At 59.6% G+C, this 27,085-nt stretch overlaps 1 protein-coding gene across 1 annotated transcript in view; it reads right to left on the reverse strand.

The window, feature by feature from the left end:
• Positions 1 to 26,480, reverse strand: part of C1QL1 (complement C1q like 1) — a 72,202-nt gene extending 45,722 nt beyond the window's left edge. Inside the window, exon 1 of the mRNA XM_044999765.1 lies at positions 25,606 to 26,480. Within this exon, the coding sequence (XP_044855700.1) occupies positions 25,606 to 26,406 (801 nt within the window). The 5' untranslated portion in view covers positions 26,407 to 26,480. The remainder of the gene's footprint in view (positions 1 to 25,605) is intronic.
• Positions 26,481 to 27,085: the final 605 nt, after the last annotated feature.

The raw sequence follows: 27,085 nt of genomic DNA on the forward strand, positions 1-27,085 counted from the left end.
CGCCCCAGCAGTGTTCTGCGCTGGAGCACTCACTGGCCTGCAGCTGCTAGGAACAATGTAGCGTGCGCTGTGCATTTATAACTACGACGTGTGCTTTCCTTAAACTCTGAATTCTGTGGTGCTTGTTGTACATTTATAAATATGGCTGGGTGTTCACCTGAAGCTATGAATTCTGTGGTGCTCGGTGTTCCATTTGCTTTGACTGCTGCTATCCATTCTGCAATATTTGTTATGAACTAATAAAGATAATTTGATTCCCCAAAAAATAGAATTTTATTGCATGGGAAAAAACAGTGCAGAAAATCAATGCGGAAACCCCCCCACCGGCAATGTCATGAACAATTTTAACATAATTCATGGGGTGATCCTTTAAAATTAGAAAGAAAGCAAACAGCTATGCCCATTTCAGTGCCCAAATGTAGTCCATTGTGGTTACATATACACCAGCCATGGTTCCCAAAGGTCGGTCTCTATGAAGCTGCGGTTTTCCTTGCTGTCCCTTGGCATGGGGTGGTAGGGGGACTAATGTCTCCCGTGATGCCCCATGGTATGTTTGGGGGTGTAGGGAGCAGTGACCTGTGAGTTCTACAAGGACTGCAAAGGGTGGAGAGTCCTGGATTTTTGGACCTGTAGGCCAACCAGGATCTATAGCATTTGGGTTTGCTGCCTGAGAAGCCCCATTATGTCCTTGTGCATCTCCCTCTCCTTGTCCTGCTGGGACTCCTGGGCCTTCTCCTGTCCTCTCTCTCTCCACGCTGTCGGTCATGTGGCCCCTCCAGGCCCTTTGTTAACAGTCCGATGCAGCTCTGGCTGCAGGATCTCCTCCTCTTCTGTGGGATTGACAGTCCCAGCGGAAAGGGGAAGAGAAGGTTCCAGACTCCCTTCCTTTATTCCCAAAAACGCTTTGAGGAAGAAACGCTTATTGGCGCGGCCGCAGTGGAGCGCCTCGGCCCAGCCCCGCTCTCCAGCCCCAGCCCCGTGAGCACGGCCTGCAGGGGTGAAGGATTTTCTGTTGCAAGAAGCTGTGAAAGGTTGTTCTCTATCCAACACAGGGCACCTGCACCGAGGCCGGGCTCCATTTTCCAGGCAGTGGTGATTTGAACTGACACCTCGCTCCCGGGGGCGCCGAGGGCACAGGGCACAGCTGCTGCTGGCGTCCCTAAGCCCCCCCGGATAAAAGGGGCCTCCCGAGGCACATCCACAAAGTGCTCCTCACGCCCTGCCCGCCTAACCTCCAGGGGAATGCAAAGCAGATGCCAACTCTACCCAGATGCCAACTCTCTTGTTGTGCTTCTAGCAGCTAAAACACGGGAAAGTCAATGCCGGTGTCTTGCTCACGTGGGGATGGGCCAGGTGCCATCTTTATATTGAAACACTGTAAGGAAAATGCAGCACAGCCTTCCCCGAGTTCCCATCTCCTTCATCAGCCGGCTCCACGCTCGGCCGGCAGGACTGGCTGGCCTGTGGCGGAGTCTCAAACGGGCCCTAGCACGGAGTCCTCTGCCGCATCTCCCCGACTCCTTTCCTTCCTCCTCTGCCTCACTGTTCACAGCAGGGGGCTCGGGCTCGGGCTGCGGGGAGGTGGGGAGGGAGGTCTGCCGAGGATGGCAGGCCGCAGGTTGTAAAAGTGGCAGGTCTGCAGCTTGGCCTCCCTGGCCTTCTGGTACATCTGCTGCAGCTCCTTGGCCTTCCCGCGGCCTTGCTGCTGCTCCCTGTCGTAGACCTTCGCTTGCATCCCCCCTGCGCTCTGCTCGGAGATGGCCAGGTTTCTGCGGCGGGTCGGTAGCTGGGCCTGCACAGGCACTGGAGATCCAATATCTCCTGGGTACTCCAGGCCAGAGCACAGCTAGTGCATGGAGCCGGCATGGTCGGCTGGGCAGTTGCACACAGCAAGGGGGAGTCGCTCGGTGTCCTCGCCAAGCTGGGCAATCAGGAAAAGGCATTTCAAACACCTGCAGGGGGCTGTAAGGGGGGTGGCTTCCAGGCTCTGTGCCCCCGGGCAGTGGCGTTTACAGGTGTGAGCAGAGCGGTCACTGCTGCAGAGAACGGCGCATTGTGACGCCTGCCGGAGGACTGTTGGGGTTGACACAGGTCGCGCAGTGCTGCACTCGCCCTGTGCAGACCTCAGTAGGTCGGTGGTGGCCCCGTGCCATTCAGGGAGGTGGTTTTACTGCGTTGCTGTAGCAGGGCAGCTGGAGACGCACCAATCGATCACCGCAAGGCGACGTCCCTTGACCTAACTTCGTAGTGTAGAGCAGGCGTCAGGCCCTGCCCCCGCTTTGCTGCCTCCCCCGGCTCCGGCGAGGTCTCCAGGGCAGTACAGGTGAATAACAGAGTCTGGTTTCTGTAGCATCAGCGGCCATCCATTCTCCAGCCAGTCCCGAGTATCTGAGGGCCACAAGGCAGCACAGGCTGGGAGCCAGAGCCAGAGCGAACTGCAGGGGCAGGCTGTGGCCAGCAGCTTCAATGGAGACTCACAGCCCAGCCCTAGCCCCTTTCTGCTTGACAGGGACTTCAGAGCGGGCTCTGCAGCAGCGGCTGCCTCCCGGCCCCATAACGTACCTGCTGCAGCGCCCTGGGGCCTGCCTGAGGATGGGTCTGTGGTACCTGCCGGGGTTCTGGCAGCCCCTGAGCAGGGCTCGCTAACGCTCCCTTCCCAGCATCACCTGGCAGCTCCCAAGCGGTTCTCCCCTCACGGGCTGGGCCCTGGGGATCCAGGCCAGCTGTCCAGGGTGTCTCCGGCAGTGCCCTGGGAATCCCCCCAAGCCCAGAGGGCCAGTGTCTCAGAGCACATGGAGTTGTCCTGACTCCCCCAGAAAGGCACCGACTGCTCCTTGCAGCGGGGCGGGGATGCAGGGGGTGCCTCTGTTGCATAGCTAGCGGGCCCCCCAGGTGCTGATTTTCTGAAAACCCAGCCCTTAGTTAGGGGCCTGGATGGGAGCTGGGCTCTGGAGAGGCTGCTGCCCTTTAATCTCCCAGCGCCTCAATTCCCCAGCTCCTGCCTTTCCCCCCCTCTGCTGTCTGAGCCTGGCGGGGAGCTCGCCCGGCCCAGCCCGGCCCAGCACACCACTGCTGCCTGCGCCTCCTTTCCCTTGTGCTCGCGAGTGTGCGTTGCACGCCCTCCCTCGGGCTCTGTTCCATTAGCCGTAGCACTGGGCACAGCAAACCCCCTCGCTCAGGCACCGACGTCCCAGGGCACGAGCAGGCCGCTGCTGACCCCGCACTGCGGCGCACGCAGCTGCGTAACCAGGATGCTTTTGTTCTCCTTGCACTGTCCCTTTAAATCACGACAGCCGCAGCTGCCAGTGGCGAGGGGCAGCCATTTTTGTGGGGAGCTCTGTGCAGAGTGTCCCAGAGCAGCCGGACACTGCACGCTCACTTCTGTGCCTACCGGCTGGCTGGGGCAAAGGGCGCCCGGATGGACGGACGGATGGACGGCGGCTGTTTGCTTTGTGGCGGGGGGGACTCAGCAGACGAACTGCTGCCATGTTTGCCTGCACAGCAGTCACCTACTCTTTGCTCGTGGAAATGAGCTATCCCGAGCAGGGGCCGTGCGAACAAAGCCCCCCATCTTGTTCTGGCACGGCCCACTGTGTCCTTACCCATCCCTCTTCTAACTCCAGGCCAGAACGGCCCTAGCTACACGAACCCCTCCCCCCCACACACACTTCCACCGGGAGCTCTGTATTTGTACAGCACCTAGCGCGACAGGGCCCTGCCCCTCGACACACCCTGGGCGCTGCTGCAGCACAGTCAAACCCTAATAACCCCTCTGCGATGGGGCGAGTCGCCGGCTCACTCCCCACTCTGAGCCCTGGCGACTGTCCCTACGCAGGCCACACTGGGCGGATGACGGGCTACAGACAGGCTGGTTAACCAGGAAACAGGGTGATTCAGCTCACGAGCTGAGGCCAGTTGAAAGAGAAGCAGGAAAGGGAAGGGCCGGAGAAGGCCCTCAGGCCTGGTCCACACTACAGAGTTAGGTCGACGCAAGGCAGCTTGTCACCCTAACTAGGTAAGGCCAGGGCTCTGCTACACACTTACGTCGCTATAACTGTGTTGCTCGGGGGGTGAAAAATCCCCCCCCCCCAAGCAATGTGATTACACTGACCTCACCCCCCGTGGAGACAGCGCTACGTCAACAGGAGAACTGGAGTTAGAGCGTCTCCCGCCGCCATGGCCACCGCCTCTCGCGCAGGTGGTGTTATGAAGCCGCCAGGAGAGCCCGAGCCCTCTCCCTCTCCCGTCGGCATGAAGCGCCTTCCCCAGCTGCGCCAATGCACGGTTGCAGCGTAGACCTGCCCTCAGTGTCTGCAGGAACATTTCACTCGCCCCGAGCTCCCTGCCCGGCTACACCGACTCCATAACCCCCCTCCCCGAGCGGTGAAGGGTCAAGGTCAGCGGAGTTAGGCGGATGCAGTGTCAGCGGAGACACTGCCTTGCTCAGGTCGACTGTTCCCGGCTTTCAGGAGCCATCCCACAATCCCCCACTGACAGCACAAGCGAGACACGTGCCCCCTGGGGAGGAGGGGCGCCGCCGACATGCCGAAGCCACGTAACGACGGCGGGGGCTGTGTGCTGGCGTAAGTGAGGACGACGTAATTTTGCAGTGCAGAGGGGGGTAGGCGCTTTCCCACGCTCGCTCTGCGCGTAGGTAAAAGCCCTTCGTTGTGGGGCAGCCAGGCCTGGTGTAGCGCAGCGCAGAGAAAGGGCTGGGCTTGCCACTGGTGTGCCTGAGGCCTGATGGCAGAGACAATGCCGGGGAGGGAACCCTGCCTGGGACACCCTCCTTTCCCCATTTCCACTCCCAAGTGCCGGGGGGGCTGACAGCGAGGCGGGAGGGCAGCGCCTGCTACTTGGCGAGAGTCGGTTTCTATCTCAGGACTCTCTTAATGAGGCTTTCTTCTCGGCTGCAATCGGCGGCAGTGCACAGGTAATCAGTAGGCAGATATTTATATTTCCAGAGGGTAGGATGCTTGTCACAGGCTGGTGCTTAAAGCTCCTCCATGTTCTAGCGATCACACAAGCGGGGGAGGGAGCAGGGGAATATGAAGCATGAAGACATCTCCCTGCAGCAGCAGCCACTGCACCGACCCTGCCACGTTCACCAGGCACCGTAGTCCTGTGGGCGCAGCATGGATGGGGCTGAAAAGCTGAGCTCCCGAGTTCTGTTCCCAACTCTACTGCCAATTTGCCGTGTGACCTTTGTGCAAGTCTCACCTGGTGGCCCCAAGCTCAGACCCCGGCCAGGCCAGGCACTGCCCAGACACACGGCGCAAGACAGAGCCTGCCCAAGGAGCTCACAGACTGGGCAGACAGGACAGACTCAGGGACCCTTATACCCATGGGCAAACTGAGGCCCGGGTAAGTTAAGGCCAGGTACCAGAGTGCCCAGCAGTCACAGTCAGGCCAGGTCTCCAGAGAGCTCAGCTGAACTAAGGGCCGGATGGCCAGAGATGCTCAGGACGTTGGGGGCAGGTGAAAACACGGGTCCCCCCGACTGGCCCAGTCACACAAGTGACAGAGCTGGGAACTGAGCCCAGATCCCCAAGCGTCCCCCGCCCCCATTTTGTACAGTGCTTTGAGATCCTGGGCTACGAGGGGGCGAGACAAGGGCAAAGCCGCTTCTCTCCGGGTGGCTGGGTGTGAACGGCCTCCACTCCTGCTGTGGCTCTCACCCGGCTCCCTCCGGGGGGCTGAGCCGAGGGGCTGATGAGATACAAGCGCCGAACGAGCCAGTTATTCCGCTGCTTTGAGCATCCTCCGCGCAGTGACTGGCAGCCCTTTCTTCCCCCTCCTTCCCCGTTGCCTGCTCGATAAACACTAACAGGGCGCGATCAGCTGCGTGCCTGTGCTGTGGCCATTCATCTTCACTCGTTAAGGAGATGCCTTGTCACAGCAAACTCGCCGGCTCTGACATTATCCCCTAACTAGTGAAGATAAATGGCAGATCCAACGCCGGGCTCGAGAACGCCGCTCTCCCCTGCGCTGCATGTCGCTGAGGGGGCAGCCGGAAAAGGCTTGGAGCAGAGATGAGCTCGGGCCAGGGGGAGGCTGCTTGGGCCTGGGGGCTCGGACAGAGTCTGGGTAATAAGTAGTGACACTCAGCCCCCCCACCCCACTCCCCCGAGATCTCCCGGGGAGTCGGTCCCATTAGCCCCATTCTGCAACCGAAGCAGAGAACGAGGAAGTGACACAGCAAGTCTTGCTTAAGGTCACGCAGCAAGGGAGTAGCAGCAGAGCCAGACGCAGAACCCAGGAGTCCTGGCATCCCAGTCCAGTTTCCCCACCCGCTCTGTCATACTGCATCTCCTCAGACAGGCTGATGCTAATCCAAGTCCCTTGGGCCGGCACGAGAGGGCTGGAAAGCTCCAGAGCGCGGCTCCGTGGCAAGGCGAGAGAGGCAGTGTGCTCCAGGGGCTGGAACAGCTGGCTCTGCGGTCGACATGCTGGGTGATCCACTGCTCCTCTGTTTCCCCTCCTGCTCTTCGTCTGCTTTATTTAGCCTGTAAAGGGGCTGTCCCTCACTGGGCATACGTACAGCGCCTTGCACAATAGGCCCTTGGTCTCTGCTGGGGCCACTCGGTGCCACCGTATCCACAGGAACAGTGGGAGTCACACGCCATACATACTAGTGAACACAAGAGGGCGCTGAGGCTAAGACAGATGAGAGGGTGGAGCAGCTAGTTTATTAAGTGAAGGCTGTAGGCCGAGCCCCTCGATTGTTTATTTGTACACAACCTCCTCCGTCCAGGCCGGGCCCAGCGCCCTGGAATAACCTTCCTCCCTTGAGCTTGGTGCTTCGGGCCTCGGAGGGACGAGGACGAGCAAACTCTGCTGTGAAAACGGGAACACGGAGGCACTAACCGGCCTTGCTCATGTCTCCTCCGCTCTGATTTGTGTTTAGAGCAAAGCTTCGGTTTGCCCCGGCCTCACCTCCTTAGAGGGGTGTAACGAACTGGCACCAGCCCCCTGCTGATGGAGTCACAACTAATCTGCTGTGTGTCATAAACCCCATATTGCTAGCAGCGAATGGAGATTCTCAGGCTGGTGCGGCACCTGGGCTCTAAGGTCAGGAGGTTCTGTCCCTGATGTAACTTCCAAGCAGTCGTGCCATGCTGCAGTGACAACTGTAAAGTTCCTAGGTGGCCAGAGATTTGTTACTAGAGATGCCAAATTACCTCCAGGTGGACGAAACAAACACAAAATGATATTGACAGACAGGAACCAGAGGGCCTGGACGCTTGTTTTGCCAGCCGCTGTCCCTCCTGATGTACACGCTCTGGATACTAATCATCCACGGGCCTCGCTCGGTTACAGGCAGAAGCCGAGTGATTTACCGTTGCAGGGCTGTCCCGACAGTGGGGGAATTTGCCAGCTGAAATTCCTGGTACAATGGCAGTGAATTCATTCAGGTCTTACAGCCAGGCAGCAAATCTAGTGCCGATAATAGCCCGGGGTCCAGGGTTAAAGTAGATTGAAACAAGTGGGGGGAGGGGCTTTCCCACAGCAGAGGAGGCGGGAGGGTGCTAGGCGGGGGCACTGCTCCCCCTAGCCAGGGCAAGGTGGGGCAGCGCCCTCCACCCGGCTCACAGAACACAGCCAGGAACTGGAATGGACTGAGCCAGGAACTCCCAGCTCTTGCCCTGTTCTGCTGCCTTAGCTGAGCCCCATCCCCCTCTGTGCCTCAGTTTCCCCCTCCCCATTTCACAGGGGTGTTGGGAGGCTTAATTAGCTCCTTGGACGGTGCCTGGAATATGCAAAGCTGAATCACGTGGGTATGCACGTAGCCAGCACCTCTCATCCACAGGCCATCCCAGGCCAGGAAAAACTGCACCACGGCTCACGGCCCAACAGCGGACGTTTCTCTGCTCCTCTTGCCTCTTATTATTCTGCGTATTATTGCCCCGGACTGAGCTGGTGCCACACAAACACGGAGCAAGAGCAGCCCTGCCCCAAAGAGCTCACAGGGGTGGGAGGGGAACCCCAGCTCACCCAGCAGCAGGGCTGGGAATACAGCCCAGGGGTCCTAGCGCTGAATCTCATGCCCGAGTCACTAGGTCTCTCGCTGAGCCCCATCCAGATGTTTCACCCCACGCTAGTCAGTTTGCTGTCCAGCCAAATAGCCCAGCCAGCTAGCAAGCCGTGTGCCGAGCCCGCCTGGCATCCGCTGGGCAGCATCCAGTGTGATGACAAGGAAAAAAATAGCCTTGTGCTGATCAAGTGAGTAGTTTGTTTGGGGGAACGAATGGTCTTTCCAGGAGCAAGGATATAAATTCATCCAGAGCGGTTCAGCAAATGGAGCCAGAATGTAGCAGCAGCTGCAGCGGGAGCTTTACATGATCTTGTCAGTTACATAACCCCCACCCCTGAAGGGTGTTTAATAAAGATGATTAGGTTAAAACACAGAGACAAGGCCCCAGACCTAGAGGCTGTTTGCCTAGTGCCCTGCTGCCTTCAGTCAGAACTAATCTGCTGTGTGTCATAGACCCCATATTGCTACCAGCTCACAGACATTTATTTCTGGCGCTAACTGACTGAAGGGGCAGCATGAGTAATGGCTGGAGCACAGGACTGGGTCTCCTAAGTTCTGATTGTGGCTCTGCCCCTAACTTTCTGTGTGACCATCGGCACGTCCCTTCCTCTCCCCGTACCTCAGCTACCCCGTCCGTGAAACAGGGGTAACGTGGACCTATTGCAGTGTCACTGACCTTTGTCAAGCAGAGGGACTCGGAAAAGGACACTGTGGCCCAGTGTCTGGAGCACTGGGCGGGGACTCTCAACATCTGGGCTCTGTTTCCAGCTGCCACAGACCTGCTGGGGCCTTGGCCACGTCACTTCCACTCCTAGGACCTTGCCTAGTGTCACGGAGTGTGGGGGAGTCGGGGCCCTGCACCCCCGGCCTCCTGCGATTCACCAGGACTCTCAGCCAGCCGGTAAAGCAGAAGGTTTATTCAGACGACAGGAACACAGTCCCAGACAGGGTCTTGCAGGCACAGACAACAGGACCCCCCAGTTAGGTCCATCTTGGGGTCCCAGGAGCATCACAGCCCCCTTGGGGGGTCAGAGCCCTGTCTGGGCTTCCCTCCATTCCCCAGCCACCTCCTGAAACTCCTCTCACTCCCCAGCCTTTGTCCAGCTTCCCGGGGGCAGAGGTGTCACCTGGCCTCTCCCCCTTCCTGGGTTCTCCCGTTACATGCTCAGGTATCCTCTCTACAGCCAGTCTCCCATCCCCCAGTGCAGATCGTCCTCCCAGGCCAACACCCGCCACTCAGCATTCAGAGACCACAGTAAGAACAGTCCCAGGTCGTCACACCTAGTCAGACTGAGACTCCTCTGGGGCCGCGACCGTCCCTCGCTCTGTGTCTGGGCCGTGCTCGGCATGTTGGGGGCTCTGGCAGAACTGTGATAAATACCATAATTCCCATTTTACACACACAGGAAACTGAGTCCCAGGGAGCGTACGCGCCTTGGGAGGGGGAACAGCAAATCAGCCACAGAACGTATTGGGCTATGCCTGAGTCCCACCCTGGCAGCGTGTATTAATCCTGCTGGGGAAAGGTTAAGTGGGTTCCACTGATTGCTGAGGCAGGTGGCTCATTTTCCCATGCAGCTGCAAGGGAGGTGGGAGTGGTTCTCTGGGGACAGAGGATCTAGGGTGTGGGCTGAGCAGCCCAGAGGAATATCCCAGCCTGGAAAAATGATTTGAGCTGATCTTTACACTGTGGTATTACTAATGTCTATGTTAAGGTCAAACCCCAGGCATGGGCTGAATTTGGACTCTCAACAGTGGGTGGAATATGTTCAAGACCCAATTGGAACCAGCTCCCAGTTATATGCTTGTAATGCCTGGTAGCCTGCAAACCTGGTTGCTTCCAGTGCCCAAAGATACAGCCCTTCTGCCGGGGGATTGTTGATGGGTCACTCCAGAGTGGCCCCAAAGGTCAGTCAGGGAAAGGTGTATGTGTTTCTCCCCAGCGACTGGAATAGCTTTGATCTCCCCTATCTGGCAATTACACGCGATGTCAGAGCTCCTGAGCTGCTTCAGTGATGAATCACTACAATGATCTTGCACCTGTGAAACATCTTTCTGCCAGTTTGACTCCAGGAGGCATTTCACTGACTGTACAAGCTACATAGGGGAAGACTGATATTTCCGCCACCACTGCAGTGCAGCCACCTCTGGGGTGAGACCTGGCAGCTGCTTGTTGCGCTCAACAGTTTGAGACAGACAGGGAAGAGAAATCCTATGCACAACTGAGACTGCAGAACACCTGGGACAGAAGCAGGTCTATGGAGCCCTAAATTCATAGATTTCATGAAGTTTTAATGGCCCCTTCTGGCCTTGATCATCTCTGGAGCAGAAGCCATTACACTTCCCCCAGTTACCCTGCACTGAGCCCAGGACCCTGTGTTGGCTAAAGCATCTTCCAGCAAGGCTCCCGTCTGGCTCTGAAGACACCCAGCGATGGAGAATCCCCCACTCCCCTGGGGAGTTAGTTCCGATCACCATGAGCACCTACTCTGCTCTCCTGCACGTTGCAGGCCACAGAGCCCCGCCTGCCCACTCCCGTAACAGACCTAGACAAGTCACCTCTCATAGGTACAGGGCAAATGCAACAGACCCCTAAAGTGTAAACAGCTGGCGAATCTCTTTCTCTCGGATTCACTCTTGCACAGGCACTTTTCTCAGTTAGAGGAGCTTGGGCACACACAGGGGCTATACAATCATCACTCATTGGTGCCACTGGCAATGACGGGACAGAAACCTTTCCTAGTCACATAAGGGACGTGCCTGTGGTTTCAGACGTGCCCATGGGAGTCCTACAGGTTGGCCTGTGACTGCTCACATCTTCATCTGAAGGTTCCCATTCCCCTTGACATACAGGCTACATGTCCCAGCATGCAACGTCCCTGTTTGAGTCAGGGTGTGCTCCACGGAGACGACAGTTCCCAGCATGCAGTGCTTCCACTTGATCCACATGGCCAGGCTGTGTTGCAGGCTAGGGTCCATTAATTGGATCAAAACGGCAAGACCATTGCATGCTGGGACTTTTAGTCTCAGTGAGCCGAACCCCTCTATTAAGGATAAGGAAAAATAGACGTGAAAGGACTTGATTTGTATCACAAAATGTGGGTAACTGGATTTCACGGCACGCACACAAACCCAGGAAAAGCTATTCCCATCGATAACAACAGAAATTGACCCTAGAGAGGCAAAGGGAGAGAAATGCTGCCTGAGAACTTCCGGCAGTTTGACTTACTGATATTTACTGTTGTCTATTTTGGCACTTTGTGTTTCAAGGGTTATAAAGCTTTAACTTTGGGCTTTTCCGAGGCTGCTGTCATTAGATAATTAGCGTCCGACCCTACAGCTGTGAAAATGTGAACTGATCAAAATAAAAAATGCTTAAAAATAAACGTTGATGTTACCCCTCAAAATGATAAACCAGCCCCACCGAATTCTGCCCAGCCTGGAGATAAGGCCGGGCTGCAATCTGCTCCCCACCGAGCCCTCTGGATTCAGAAGCCCTTGAGTTTTCACTGGCCCTTTGCCTCCTGGTCACAGAAGTCATTTGGCTCCAAACTTCAGGTCAAAGTTTCTTTACAACCCCCTAGCGCCCCCTCCCTGCTCCCCTCCCCCCTACACACACATACATTTAATCATAGACTCATAGACTATCAGGGCTGGAAGGGACCTCAGGAGGTTCTAGTCCAACCCCCTGCTCAAAGCAGGACCAATTCCCAACTAAATCATCCCAGCCAGGGTTTTGTCAAGCCTGACCTTAAAAACCTCTAAGGAAGGAGATTCCACCACCTCCCTAGGGAACCCATTCCAGTGCTTCACCACCCTACTAGTGAAAAAGTTTTTCCTAATATCCAACCTAAACCTCCCCCACTGCAACTTGAGACCATTGCTCCTTGTTCTGGCATCTGCTACCACTGAGAACAGTCTAGATCCATCCTCTTTGGAACCCCCCTTCAGGTAGTTGAAAGCAGCTATCAAATCCCCCCTCATTCTTCCCTTCTGCAGACTAAACAATCCCAGTTCCCTCAGCCTCTCCTCATAAGTCATGTGCTCCAACCCCCTAATCACCTGCTCTCCTGGACAAGTGGCATTTGCTGTTGGATCTAAAGGCCATTTCATCAGACGTTTATCTCACCCCTTGCACCCAGCTGTGTGCACACAGCACCACTAACTGGATTGCTGCCCATCGGGGCATGCAGGGCAGAGGTCAGGCAGCTGGGTGCTGAGCCCACAGCCTGCCCCGCTGGCCAGCACTGGCTCATTGGGTCCCTGTGCTCCCCCAACTGCATCCACTTGGTATCTCTTGTCATGTACTCAGGCTGCCAACTCCCTGGGGCAGGGCCCGTCTCTCCACTCTGTGTCTGGAGCCCTGGCCCCTCATCGGTCACAATCTGAGTGGCCGTGGGGAGAGGGGAATCTTTGGCCATCAGAGTCCCATGGGATCCATTGTGTCTGTGCAGCCGGGGCAGGGCCTTGGCCTGTATGAAAGGGTTTCTCTGAATGACCTGCCAGCCCCAGGAACCTGCCTGGCTCTCCCGGACACAGTCCTGGCCCCTGGGCCCCCATCCATGACCAGTACTGAGACCCTGCAAGAAAGACACCTCCGTCCTGCACTGCCAGGCAGGTGCTCAGCTTCAGGGCCAGCCGGTGCTAACAAGCTGCTGGAGCTCAGGCCACTGGCATCCCCTGGAGGCCCCGGCTGGTGGACCAGAGGTTGATCGGGACACCATTTGTCCCGATATTCAGGTAAGGAGGCGAGCGGGAGGGAGGCGCTGAGCCCGTGGGTGCTCCAGCCCCGGAGCACCCAGGGCGAAAAATTGCAGCCACGCTCCCCCCTCCTCACCACCTTCTCCCCCCGTCCCCGCAGTGCGCTGCGTCCCCGCTCCCCCCCACCCCCAGCACTTCCCGCCGCCTAACAGCTGTTTGGCGGCGCTTAGCGCTTTCCAGGAGGGAGGGGGAGGAGCGGGGCCGTGGCACGCTCAGGGGAGGAGGCGGAGACGAGGCAGGGCAGGGGCGGGGACTTGGGGGAAGGGAGGCGGTGCAGGGGCAGGAAGAGGCAGGGGGGTGGGCAAACACCCACCCGGCAGAGGGGAAGTCGGTGCCGTAGGAGTGAGTGGCGGGCAGGGGGGTGAAGAGGGGAGCGGCGGGCAGGTGGGCAGGCGAGCGGTGGGTGGGGGACCGAGGAGGGACACAGCAAGCCAGCGGCAGGTCGGGGGATGAGGAAGGGCATGGGGGGAGGGACCTGGGGCAGAGTGTGGGCGGAGCCTGGGAGGAGCGGGGGTGGACTGTGGGCGGGGTCTGATGGCACCGGTGATCTGGTCACCCTACAGCAAATGTGAAAAATCGGGACGGGGTGGGGGGGTAATAGGAGCCTATATAAGAAAAAGACCCAAAATTGGGACCTCTGGTCCCCCTAGAAGCAGCACAGCCAGGGGAGAGCCAGGCCCCGCTCCAAAGCGCTGGGGGGAGGGGCAGTGCCCCACCCAAATCCCAGAGAAGGGCAAATCCAGGCATCAAATCTCCTGCGACCCCCCCAGGTGGGTCTGATGCTGCCGAGCACGCGACTGCCCCCAGCTCCCTCGACTCCAGTGAGATCCAGGGGCTCCCAGCACCAACCCGGGTCGCTCAGCACCTCGCAGAGTGCAGTCCTGTATTTCTAGTGCCCCAGGCTGGCTACGCTCCCCCTCCCCACACATCCCTGCCCGGCCAGCACTTTGCAGGGTCCCCTCCCTGCCACACAACTGAACAAGGAGGCGGCTTTCTTCCAGAGAGGCCGCCCGCCACTGAAGTTGTTCATGAATATTTCATTCCAGGATAGCGCCTGATGTGCTTTTATTTATAGGCCAAGCCAGCTCTAATATTTCCCTTAGCTCCTCATTCCCAGGCCTGCAAAACACAGCCCTTCCCCGCCCCCAACCTGCTTAGCGAGCGCGCCTCCCTCCTGCAGGAACGAACCACCTGGTGCAGCCCTGGTGCCAGAGGACCCAGGTGCGACCCCTGCCTGCAGCAGATGTGGCTGTGCCTGAGGGGGAGTAGGTGCCCAGGGACTCCTGGGAGGAGCCTGCTCTGGGGGGGATGCTGCCGCCTGCCGTGGGTCTGTTCCTGAAGCTAAGGGGAGCCGATTGTCTGAGGCCAAGGAAGCAAAGGGAACAACACAAACAGCTGGCCCTTATCTAGCCCTCTTCATCCCTGGAGCTCCTAGCAGGACAGCGGCATTATCCCCTCTCTGCATATGGGGAAACTGAGGCAAAAAGAAACTTCCAGCTGCGCTTCCAGAATCTGATCCCCACCCCCATTTCTGTACATAGAAACCCTGATCTTCTCCCCCCATCCCCACCCAACGGCAGCAGGTCCTCACAGTCCTACCTGAGTCTCTGAGCCTCTTCCCTTTACAAGGGACCCCCCATTTGAGACCCAGACTTCCCTGCAGAGCACAGCGCTACCCCACCCCCTTGGCTGCAGTAACTAGGGGGTAGGAACTGCCAGAGTGGGTCAGACCAGGGGCATTTAGTCTGGGGGATCCTGTCTGGTCCTGGCCAGTGCTGGAGGGTTCAGAGCCCTAGAGAACAGTCACCTGCCCACCTCTTGGGAGCTGCGTCCTTCCACCCCAGCCCCTAAGCTGTGCCAGGCCTGTCACTCTCTCGTCAGACAGAGCTCATCCGCCCCATTGCCTGTCTCTGACCCCTCCATCTCCGCTCGGCCCTTTCCGGGGGCGGGGTGCCCCAGAACCAGGCTCAGGGTGCCAGGTGCGGGCACCCCACTGAGCTCCACACTGACATTAGCGTTGTTCCCAGGATCCTTCCTCTGGCTCATTCTTTGTACATCGTGTTTGCTGCGCTGGGCGGCTGGGCGGCGAGCCGAGGCCCTCACAGAGCTGCCCACACTCGTGCCCAGGGCCCTGAGCCGAGTGGTCCGAGCAGACTGTGTGAACAGTTCAAAGTGCAGTCGCTTCCATCTGTCCACATCGAATTTCATCTGCCGTCCGGCTAACTGGGTCTGGCCCCGCTGAACTTCCTCCGTCTGCTCTGTCTTCATCCCCCAAAAGAATTCTGCGTCGTCTGCAAAGCTGCCACCCAAATGCCACTGGACTGGCTCCTGCCCAGCTGTTTGCGATAACCCTTCGGTTTCCCTGGGAGGGATGCCAGGGGCCTTGGCCTCCGGGGCCATTGGTATGGCTTGGACACACGAGGGACGGCATCTGCTCCAAACAGCCACCCCAGGGAGGTCAGTGGCTAGCACGGCTGAGCTCAGCACCCACATCTGGAGGCAGATTCTCAGAGGAGCTCAGCACCCTGCATGACCCAGGGGTGCTGAGCTTGTGGGAAGGCTGGGAACCAGCTGCGGGTGCCACGCACGTGAGAATCTGGCCCTAAGCTTGCTGGAAAATATGCCTCAAAGGCCCAGTCTGCCCTGGCCCACGCTTGGCTCAGCCCCACTGAAGTCAATGGAGGAAAATCGCAATGGCCACAAGCTCTATCCTGCACAAACCCTTGTTCTGTGTTTATTCATCTTTAGGACACAGAAGAGCCTGAAAAAGACACCATCAAAATCAAAACTCCCCTATTTAAAACAAAATCCCCTGACTGGTCTGACTGGTAACCCCTTCGGGCCTGACCCTACAAACCCTCAGGCCTGGGGAGAGTCTGACACCCTGGGGCAGGCTCAGTGACTTCGGTTCGCTTGCTGTCACAAGTAACGTTACTCCCACACGTCCGGATTTACGGGACTGGGCCTTAGAGAGCAAACTCTGAAAGCAAGTTAAAAGCTGATGAACGTCTCTGTGCTCGTGATCACGGTTCATTTCAATCGTATGAGGCCTGAAATGGGAAAACCTGGCCTTGCCAATTCCCACCATTTTCATCACAAGTCTTCTGATACTTGGTGTTTTTTTTCAAAGTTTCTAGCATTTCCGGGTTGCAGGGCAAAACTCAGAAATGTGACCCAAGTGCCCCCTAATGGCTCAGACACCAGCCGGCAATAAACCCTACAGCTTGGGGTTGGTTTTTTTAATCTCATGATCTGAAGTCAGTTTCATGGTTTGGGGGGTTCTGGCTCATGATGGCTGAACACTTGGGGTGGCCAATACTGGACACCAGCTTAGGTAGATTCAATTATTTTTTCTAGTAAGTTTCACTTGTTGGTTCTGATGCACTAGTCCTGTCACACTGGGGTTACCTTTGTCTCCAGGATGCTGCAGAAGAATCAAATCCAAAAATATTTTGCATGTTTTGAAATTAAAAGGAATTCCCCAAAACACTCTAAACTCTGTACCCCCCAACCCTCCCCACTCAAGAAAACAGAGATTTCAAGTCTCATTCCCTGCTGCATTTCTCCAGTTTTACGCCAGTGTAACTCCACTGATATCCTAACCCTGGAGTAAGGCAGTGGTGGGCCAGGTACTTGCAGTGAAATGGAATTGACCAAGTCCTGTTAAGAAAGGTCTCCACCCCACCTAAGACCCATCATTATCTGTGAAAGACAAGAACCACCCATCAGACGCAGAAGAGTTGAGCACCTGAGTAGCCGATTCAGTCTGGGATGATTACAGACGCTGGCTCTAAGGCTCGGCTTCGCTCGCCAGCACCGCAAGACGAGACTCCTTCAGCCCTGCTGTCCAGTGAGCAGGGTGCTACTTCCCAGCTAATAAAAAGTGCAGCACAGACCGTATGGGGTTGTGCTGACCACAGGTTATAGTGTTCAGTGTCCGCACTGCGAGATTTACCCACAAATCTCAACGTGCACCCTGATCTGTGCACAGGACCATACACGCCCAGCTAGCTGCACACTTACTGTGCCTTCAAATTCCTGCCGTGAAACTGCCACCTGCTTTCCCCAGGATCCTCCTACCGCTGTGTGTGTGTCATGGCTGCCTGTGTAAAATGGTGATTGCATGTGTCAGTGCCATTTGCACATGGGTTTGTGTTGCATGGAGAAAATGGTGCATGTGCAGATGGCCACGTGCAATATAGGAGGCACCGGCGAGGTCTTGAGTTAAAAGACTGGCCCCAGCATAAGACATTGCTGCTTTTAGGGGCCAGCCTCAGTGTCACTCGCAGCTAAAAGGGCTGCTGCTTTAGCGCCAGTATTTCTGGAGCTAACGGTCCCAGGTTTGATCCCTGCCTAAGGGCTTGTCTGCTCTGCAAGAAAACACTCGTGGCTGGCCCAGGTCAGCTGTCTCAGGCGCAGGGCTATAAAACCGCAGCTTAGACGTTCTGACTCGGGCTGGCCCCGGGCTCTGAGACCCCACGAGGGCAAAGGGTCCCAGACCCTGGGCTCCATCCCGAGCCTAAACATCGACGCTGCAGTTGTATAGCCCTGCGAGCTGGAGTCAGCGGTGGAGGCGTTTCACTGCAGTGTAGACGTACCATACAGGGCTGGGCTGTGATTCATTACATAATGAGTGCTGCAAACTATTGGGTTTAGAGCATCCAACCTGCTCCCAACCCTCTGAGCCCCTAATGCCTAGAATCCCCACTGTGCTCCTAGTGGTTAAACAACAGTCTCCAGACTGGAGCTCAGTAAATACACAGCAACATGTGCTGTATCCGTGTAGTGCCATTCACACGCCCAGCCTCTCCCAGCACTTGGCAATAAAGATGAGTCTGAAAGTAAAACTCTGGAGTCCCTGGACGGGGGTGTCTGGAATCCAGAGCCATCTCGGCACAGCAGTCTGGGGTCTCTAGCATCCCGAGAGCGCTGGGCAGTGGGTGGATTGCATTCCCTGCTGCGCTGGTAGCTTTACTGTGCAGACCCTCGGGATAGCGCAGTCCCAGGGCCGTGCATTAAAATCCACTACACCACCATAAAAATCATCCTGATAACTAATAAGCAGGAGCTGAATCTCTCTGCCCAGGTATTTCCATCGCCCTCCACCCCGCAGCACGAGAGCGCCTGGGAATACGCACCAACCAGCTGTCACAAGAGGATGGTGTTTTCCTGTTAAGAGGCAAATTCCCAGGAAAGGGGCCGGGAGGAAGCCCCTGCGGTGGGAATGCAGTTGAAATAAGAGACAGATCAGCAACCCCTGAGCTGGGGTTCGTCAGAGGAAATTAAACTTAACTATCAAAGAGCAGGTTTGGTTTGGTTTTTTGCATGTTACAAGCTGGAACAATTCACCTGCAGCCTCCTGGGGCAGGAGCTTTGGGGACCGAGGTGTGGTGGAGACATGCCCAGAGAGCCAGAGGACTGGAGGGGCCTTGCCCTGCGGCCGGCCACCCCCTCGCTCCCAGACACCATTCCGGGGTCCCAGGGCCTTGCCTTTCCAGCTCGTACTCCCAGCCACATCCCTTGCCTGTGCGTGGGGTCACAGACCTCCATGGGGCAGCGTGGGGGAGGGCTGTGAGTGTGGCTGCGGGAAGAGGCCCGCGAGGTCCGATCCTGCAAGGTGCTGGTATCTCCTGGACCCTCAGTGGAGTGTACTGAGCACTCGGCCTGATCAGGTCTCTGGTGACTCTTTGGGGGCAGCTGTGGCTCTCCCCAGGGGGCTGAGCGCTAGACCTGGGCTGCCCACGCTCCATTTCCTCCCAATTAGCGGAGGGAGGAAGCTCCTCCCGGCTCAGGGTCTCAGCCCCTCGGCCTTCTCCTTGCTAAAGGTCTGTAACAAGGCAGGAGGGGTGGGCGGCGAGGTGTCCCCAGGCCCTGCCTGACCTTCTCCTCAGCCCCACGTGTCTGGTTCGATTAGAAACGTTCCAGCCCAGTCCTGGTGGCCCCGAGATCCCCACGAAGTGTTTTCAGTCGGACGGGGAGGAGCCGCTTGGCTGGGGTCTAGCTACATTCGGATCTGCCCCCTCATCCCCCTCATCTCCGTGGCCATCAAAGATCCCAGTGCCCTTTGCACAGGAGTCGGATCAATGCGGTGTCCAGGCCAAATGCCACTGGGGATCCTTACTCTGGTCTCCCTAGCTGCCCCCGCAGCCGGGGACTGGGACAATGTGCACAGTGGGGGGCTGAGAGCCACTGAACCAAACTACTTTAAGCCCCCAGCACCCCTAGTTCCAGCACCTCTGCCCACAGAATGACACGGTCCTGAGGGTCGGCTCCTTCGTCGCCTGCCCGGGGGGCTTTTTAAAGGGGTTTCACCCATTGTTGCCCTTATCCGACATGGCCGCCATCTCCCATGACAGCCACAAGGGCTGAAGCCACGAGCTGCCCAAAGGGAAGAGCCAGGAAGGGGGCAGGGGAATGTGGAGGTGCCTGGAATGGGGCTGTGGGGGCAGCATGGAGGGCAGAGTGTTAGGGAGCAGGAAACTCTGAGGAGTCAGAGGAACATGGCGGGCAGGAGGCAGCTGAGGGGGCAGGGGAACGTGGGGGGCAGGAGGCGGCTGAGGGGGCAGGGGAACGTGGGGGCCAGGAGGCGGCTGAGGGGGCAGGGGAACGCGGGGGGGCGGAGGAGGCAGGCGGGGGCGGGGGACCACCGGGGGAGCAGGAGGCGGCTGAGGGGGCAGGGGAACGCGGGGGGGGCAGGAGGCGGCTGAGGGGGCAGGGGAACGTGGGAGCAGGAGGCAGCTGAGGGGGCAGGGGAACGCGGGGGGGCAGGAGGCGGCGGAGGGGGCAGGGGAACGCGGGGGGGGCAGGAGGCGGCTGAGGGGGCAGGGGAACGCGGGGGGGCAGGAGGCAGGCTGAGGGGGCAGGGGAACGCGGGGGGGGGCAGGAGGCGGCTGTGGGGGCCGGGGAACGTGGGAGCAGGAGGCGGCTGAGGGGGCAGGGGAACGCGGGGGGGCAGGAGGCGGCTGAGGGGGCAGGAGAACGCGGGGGGGCAGGAGGCGGCTGAGGGGGCAGGGGAACGCGGGGGGGGCAGGAGGCAGGCTGAGGGGGCAGGGGAACGCGGGGGGGGGGCATGACGCAGGCTGAGAGGGCAGGGGAACGCGGGGGGGGCAGGAGGCAGGCTGAGCGGCAAGGGGAACGTGGGAGCAGGAGGCGGCTGAGGGTGCAGGGGAACGTGGGAGCAGGAGGCAGCTGAGGGGGCAGGGGAACGCGGGGGGGGCAGGAGGCGGCTGAGGGGGCAGGGGAACGTGGGAGCAGGAGGCGGCTGAGGGGGCAGGGGAACATGGCGGGCAGGAGGCAGGCTGAGGGGGCAGGGGAACGCTGGGGGGGGATGAGGCGGCTGAGGGGGCAGGGGAACGTGGGAGCAGGAGGCGGCTGAGGGTGCAGGGGAACGTGGGAGCAGGAGGCAGCTGAGGGGGCAGGGGAATGTGGGGGGGCAGGAGGCGGCTGAGGGGGCAGGGGAACGTGGGAGCAGGAGGCGGCTGAGGGGGCAGGGGAACGTGGGAGCAGGAGGCAGCTGAGGGGGCAGGGGAATGTGGGGGGGCAGGAGGCGGCTGAGGGGGGCAGGGGAACATGGGAGCAGGAGGCGGCTGAGGGGGGCAGGGGAACGTGGGAGCAGGAGGCGGCTGAGGGGGCAGGGGAACGTGGGGGGGCAGGAGGCGGCTGAGGGGGCAGGGGATGTGGCATAGCAGAAAGGGACAATGGGACATCAGGGAATGGAGGGCAGAGGGGCAGGTGAATTTTGGGGGCTGAGCTCTGGGGCTCAGATGGGGGGAGCTCTGGGGCTCAGGTGCTGAGCCAAGCCCCCAGCCGTGGGGCTGGGCCAATCCCTGTGGGGAGAAGCAGGCTGCTCAGCAGGTTGCTCAGGGCCACAGGCAGAGCCTGGCTCAGACACGTGCCAGGACTATCTCCAGCTGCCTTCCCCACTCTGCAAAGTGCAAGGTGGGCAGAATCCGGCCTGCTAGAGCCACGGGAAATCAATGGCTCCGCAGCCCCGGCCCCCTCCTTCCCCAGGATCAGGCGATTTACAACGGATTCCAATCATGTCATCAGTAATTAGCAGCACTTTGCTTCAAAGGAACTTTCTGTCTTTCTAACGGGGGCTGGTGTCCAACAGATGCTATCGCAGGGAACCCAGGGGAACGATCTGGGCAATTAGGAGTGTCACAGCGAGGTTCCCATTGCCACAGAAGCTCTCCTGTGCAGAGAGAAGCCCTCGCCCATCCACCCTGGGTAAGAATTCCTGCTCTCCCGCGGCCGAGCACGTCACAGACAGTCCCAAGTCTGGCCACACAACACAGGAGGAGGCAGATCAGTTATAAACCCGATTTAAGGTTAAAGAACTTGCCCAAGACCAGAAAACGAGTGGGAATAGGATCCAAGAGTCCTTATTCCCCACTGCAACCACGGGCGGTGATCACTGAAACCCAGGAGTCCTGGCACCCTGGCCTGCGCTCTGCTCGGACACCTGGGGATTATAGCTCCAAAGGAATGCAGCCAAATAGACAGCTCATGGGCCCGCCTAGGTATGTCCTGATTCTCTCTCCCTGTCTCACTCATTCTCTCGCACACCATTATCAATGGGGCTGGAGTGGGAGGGGGGATCCCATGCTGGATACACAGGGCTGGGGGGTGTGTGTGTGTCCAACACTGACCTCCAACTTCTGTTCCCATTTGGGAGATTTTGCCTTTTTTTAAATAGGAAACCTAATTACTGTGAATTTTCCTTTTAAAGAGTCTTAGTCACATTTTCCATCCAAGCGCTTGTCCCAGTGACGGTTTAACCAGCCCCGTCGCCCCCGAGCACTCGCCGCCCATGCGAGTTGTATTTGAGACGTGCGGTAACAGCGAGATTTGGTTAGTAATTAGTAAGCAGGGCTGGAGACTGGCATGTCCCTACCCCCGTTATTAACCGTTCAAAGAGCATCGCGCTGTATTGCAGAGGGCCCACGACGGGTTTCATTTACTCTTGCTTGGCTCTTGGCTCAGCTGGAAGCGCCTGGTCTGGCAAGTACAACCACCAAGCGAGGCCCCATGTCAGGAACACAGATGGACTCGCACCTTTCACTCTAAGCACGTGCTGAACCCATTGACTGCGCTGCTTTCCTGCCTCCGGCCAGAGCGCTCAGGGTCGCCCCACGCCCAGCAGCCAGCCCCACGCGTGGCAGTTAGCGTCTGCAGGGCCGGGAAGTTCTAGCAGCTAGCAGGGGCTTCCCTCAAGTAAACCAGTGTCGGCAGGATCCAGCTCCCCGACATTTCCAGGCCTCTGCAGCTGGTTACGCGAGTGCGGGAAATAACAGTAGTTCAGGGGCCTGAGCCAAAGCTCCCTGCAGTCGGTCAATAGCCTCCTGTGTGGTCAGCGGGCAGCGGGTCAGGCTCTAAGCGAGCGGGGGAGAGAGGCCTGGGGCCAGGTTCAGGGCTGACGGACTCATCCCGTGCCCCCAGAGTCGGGCCCGTAGGGAGCAGAAGTTCGTCCTTAGGGAGAAAACGTCTAACTACCGACAAGGGCTGGGATCTTCCAGCAGAGCTGAAGGGAGCTCCGTGCCTGAAGCCCCTGGAATGTCGACGCCTGTCTCTAGCTGGCCTCTCTGAAACCCCCACCCTGTAGCTTTCAGGACGATCCTGCATCCTGACCCAGCCGCTAACAGACGACACAGCCACGATGGGCTCACCAGGGATGAGTACGCACAATAATACTCTGAATAGGAAAAAAGCCATTTCTATTACTCCCAACTTATTATTATTATGACTATTCACAGAATGCAGCAACACCACAAGTAGACGTTCTCGTGTAAGTGTGTCCTTGTTCCCACTCTACGTCAGAACCGTGGGTGCCCAATCGCAGTTCTGAAGTCGGTGCTGGCTAATGGTGCTTTTAACAGGGGGAATTTTCAGGTAAGAACCTGGGTGAAAATTCAGGTAACACTGGCCGGATCCTGCCCCCAGTGCAGTCAGCAGCCAACCTCACTCAAGCTGATGGGGGCTGGAATACATCCTACCTGTCAGACGGCCGTGAGCTGCTAAGCACACTGAGTGCACCGGCTCCAAACCACCCAAGCAGATGATTAACTTTAATTACATGACTCAAGGCATTGGCTGCAATGGGACAAGTCAGATGCTTCCAGTTAGGCACCTGCTAAGTGCCTTGGCAGGCTGGGGCCAGAATGCTCAGCACCTTGCACATCTGAGCCCAGACACGGGAACCCAAGTTAAGGCCGGGCATCGCTGTGTTCTGCTAACAGAACAAAGGGGCTTTCTGAAGGGTGCACAAGTTCAGAGAGGGACCATGGGCCAGTGAACAGGGCAGCAGGGAGCCGCAGTGCTGGGGTCTCATCCTGGCTCTGAGTGCTCGGTGACCTTGGCAAGCGACTGCCCTTTCTCTGCCTCTGTTTCCCTTCTTGCCCTGTGTGTGTCTGGTCCATTCCGACTGCGAGTTCCTTGCAGTGGGGGGTGCAGAGCACACAGGATCAGGTCCACGGTTAGCAAATGCTAATTGGAACGACCGGGAAAAGACTAGGGGAGAAAGCCTGCTCCCTGGAGGGACGCTGGTAGATATGTAAAGCCCCAGAGCACATTGCGAAGGGAAGGGTGCGACTCTCAGATTTCCCTCTCCTACAAATGAATCACTGAGACTCATCCCTAATGATGGTGGCACGACTGCTCCACTACAATAGCGGGTGACAGCGAAGAAAATTAAGCTCAGGTGACATTTAAGGTGTGACAGGAAAGTCACTATTAAAGCTGATGATCTGTGCATTAAATCACAGGCAGTTTTTCTTTGGGAGGGAGGGATTCTAGGGACAGTGCAGAGGAAGGTAGATTTCAGTGCATAAAACAGCCCTTGACATTTCTACGAGGTCTGCGGGGCATTCTAAGTGGGATCTCAAGGAGCCTTACAAATTGGGGACAGCACCAGTGAGCAGCCACTGCTGGGGTGGAGCGTGGCAGCTTGGCGGAACACAGCATGGGTGAGGGCAGAGGACGTTTTGCCAAGTGCTGGAGTAAACCCCTGTGAAGAATAGTTCAGTGTCAGGAGAGAATGAAAAAGCCTTAACACCGCGAAGGGAATTTAGCTCTGGTAAAAGGTGCCGGATTGGCCGCCCTGGAGACGGATGCCGTCTGTGTGTGTGCAGAGCTGGTGTGTGCAGAGCTGATGGGATGCTGCCCAGGAGATAAGGAGGGACCATTCTCATCATCCAGGCTGATGCCTGAGTAACACAAGCCAGAGCCCCTCACCCAGAGCTTCCTGCACCCAGCCCACAACCCCCCGTCTGGATTTACGTTCCACTTTCCATGGCCCTGCCAGTCCTTCGACAGCAAATCCCGGAGTCAGTACAACGCTCTAATGTAAAAGCAAGCAGAAGAAATAACCTTTCGTGTCACATTTCTCCTCCTTGGCTCGCCAAGCTTGTGGCACAGGAGGGTTCTATTCCCCCCACTGTACAGCCATTGCCCAGTGTCCCTGCTGGTTTACAGAAGGCAGTGGGTCCTAGTGGCTAGTGCACTGGACTCAGGTGAGGCTGGTTCTAGTCCCAGCTCTGGCACTGTGAGCTTGGGCAAATCCTGGTGCCTGTTTCTCACCCTGTCCTCTCTCTTTAGTGTGGGGCAGGGTCTGTCTGCAGCGCCTGTGCCATGGTGTGATCTCAGCTGGGACCTAGGGGTGCAAGGGAGGCCAGAGCAGAGGATCCCAGCGTTCCCCTCTGGCCTGAGCAGCCCCGGCTCTATAGACCAACTGTGGTTTGGGTGAAGTCACTTCCCTCTGCCGGGAGCTCCCGGAGACCCACCAAACTCATCGCACCGCACAGGTTAGCTGCACACGCGCAATGGCCAATGTACTAAGCAGTGGGGTAGGAGAAGGCCCAGATCCCTCAGCCCATGTGTCCCGGGCAATGTCCCTGGGGTGGGAGGCGGGAGGGCCCCGGCACGGGGTGATGCCCAGGGAACGGAGCCAGACCCGGGTCAGCCCGGGAGAGGCTCGCGGGAGGGACGCGGAGCACCAGGTTCCCTCCTGGTACCCGAGGCCTCAGCCCCCCGCGGCTCCCCCGCTGCCCCCGGCGCTACCAGGCAGAGGGGGTGGGATCCGCGCCCAGGGGGGCAGACCGCGGGGCAGGACAGTCAGACACCGCGGCCCAGGCGCCAGGCGGGTCCCGCACGCACCCGAGCAGCGGGGCGCTTCCCCCGGCTCTGGCGCAGTTAGCAGAACCTCCGGCTGGTGGCTGGGCGGGAGCGGGGCAGGGAGCGGGCCCAGGGCTCCCTCCATCCCGAACCACCACCCAGCGTCCCGCATGCACCCGCGCCCCCGGGGCGGAGCCCGGCCGGCCGAAGGGACTCGCCGCTCTCTGAACCCCCCGGACGTGTCCCAGCCTGAGTGTATCCCTGGGGAGGGGGGCAGGGCGCTGCCAATCCCAGCCTGCCTCCTCCCTAGCCGGGAGACGCGAGGGACCCACCCCCGCCGCCCCGAGACCCCACCTCAGCCGCGGGACCCCCTTCTCCCCCTTCTCCCCCGCCCCGGGACCCCCCGCCCGCCCCGAGACCCCACCTCAGCCCCGGGACCCCCCTTCTCCCCCGCCCCGGGGACCACCCCTCTTCACCCCGTTCGGAAGCTGAGGCTCCTGCTCTCCGAACAGAAACTTTCTTATACCCGGGGGGTGAGAATCGGTCTAGAAATAAATTCTCCTTCCCAACTTCCAGCTCCCGGAGCTCGGCCCGGCCCCGGCCCCGGCCCCTGCTCAGCGCGGGGAGCCCGGAGCCCCGCGAGCTCCCGGGCAGGAGCCGGACCCGCGGCTCGGGGGGGGGCCGCGCCCCGCACCCACCTGCCCGTTCTTGCACAGATCCGCCCACATGCTGGTGCCGTCCCCGCCGCGCATCAGCACGTGGTAGGTGAAGAAGTAGGTGCCCGGGACGCTGCACGTGAACTTGCCCGTGGCCGCCTCGTAGCTGTTGCCCAGGTTGGTCACCACGTCGTCGAACTTGAGGACCTCGTAGCCCTCGTGCGGGTTCTTGAGCCCGGCGTAGAAGGCCACGCGGGGCGCGGTGCTGTACGTGGCGGTGCTGAAGGCGCCGCTGCCCCCCGCCGGGCCGGGCGGGCCGGGGGGCCCCGGCTTGCCGGGCTCGCCCCTCGGCCCGGGCGGGCCCACGGCCCCCGGCGGGCCCGGCTCCCCCGGCGGCCCCGGCTTGCCCGGCCGGCCCGGCTTGCCCGGCGGGCCCTGCACCAGCGTGGAGGGCGGCGGCGGCGGGGCGCTGGCGGCCGCCCGGCCCGGGTAGGGGTCGCAGACCATGCGGCAGGTGCCCAGCATCTCGTAGCGCCCGTCCGCGCCCGCCGAGCTCACCAGCGCCGGGATGAGGATGACCAGCGCCAGCAGCATCACCACGCCGAGCGCCGCCGCCAGCAAAGTTTTCCGCCCGGCGCTGAGCCGCGGGAGGGGCCGGGGCCGCGGCCGCCCCGGGGCGGGAATGGTGCCGGGGGGCGGCCCGGGCGGGCCCGGGGGCGGGAGGCCGCGGCGCGGTGCCCCCAGCCCGGGACGGGGAAGGAGCGGAGGCGGAGGCGCCGGCTGCTGCTCTCGGCTCGCCGCCTGACTGCGCGCTGGAGCGGCGGGAGGCTGGTCCCTGCCCATGGAGCCCCCCCCGGAGCGCGGCGGGGCGGGCTGGGGGCGCGGGGCAGCGAGCGGCTAATCGATGGGCTGCGGATCGATCGCGCCGTGATCAGCGCGCGTTGATTCCCGCCACTGGCGGCTCCTGCCGATACCTGGGGGGGGGGGGGGGCAGAGCGGGATTGACTGGCCCTGCCCCCTCCCCCCCCCACCGCGGCTGGAAAGTTGGCCGGGGAGAAGTCACCTTCGCTGCTTTGTGAGCGGCTCGGGGTCTGTCCGGGGACCTCCGTGTGTCCCTGGCACTGGGGGGGTCCGGATCTCCCGGGGCCGCTGTCTGCGGGGGGGATCCAGGTCTCCCGGGGGCCGCTGTATGGCGGAGGGGGTCCGGATCTCCTGGCAGGGGGGGGGTGTCCGGATCTCCAGGGGGCCGCTGTCTGCGCGGGGGCTGGCGGGAGGGGGGGTCCGGATCTCCTGGCGGGGGGGGGTGTCCGGATCTCCCGGGGGCCGCTGTCTGGCGGGAGGGGGGGCGCTGCTGCTGTTTACAAATAGCCACGAAGGACCCGGCAGGCGCGGGGCCGTTCCCGTGGCTGTTTCTGTCTCTTGTCTCTCACGGGAGCCCAGCGCAGGACCGAGCCGCAGGTTCGGCTCCCGGGTTCCGGTCCCAGGGCTCAGCTGAACTCGACCGGACAAGGCCGCCGGTCCC

This window comes from Mauremys mutica, chromosome 25 (genome assembly GCF_020497125.1).
Source record: "Mauremys mutica isolate MM-2020 ecotype Southern chromosome 25, ASM2049712v1, whole genome shotgun sequence".
NCBI lineage: Eukaryota > Metazoa > Chordata > Testudines > Geoemydidae > Mauremys > Mauremys mutica.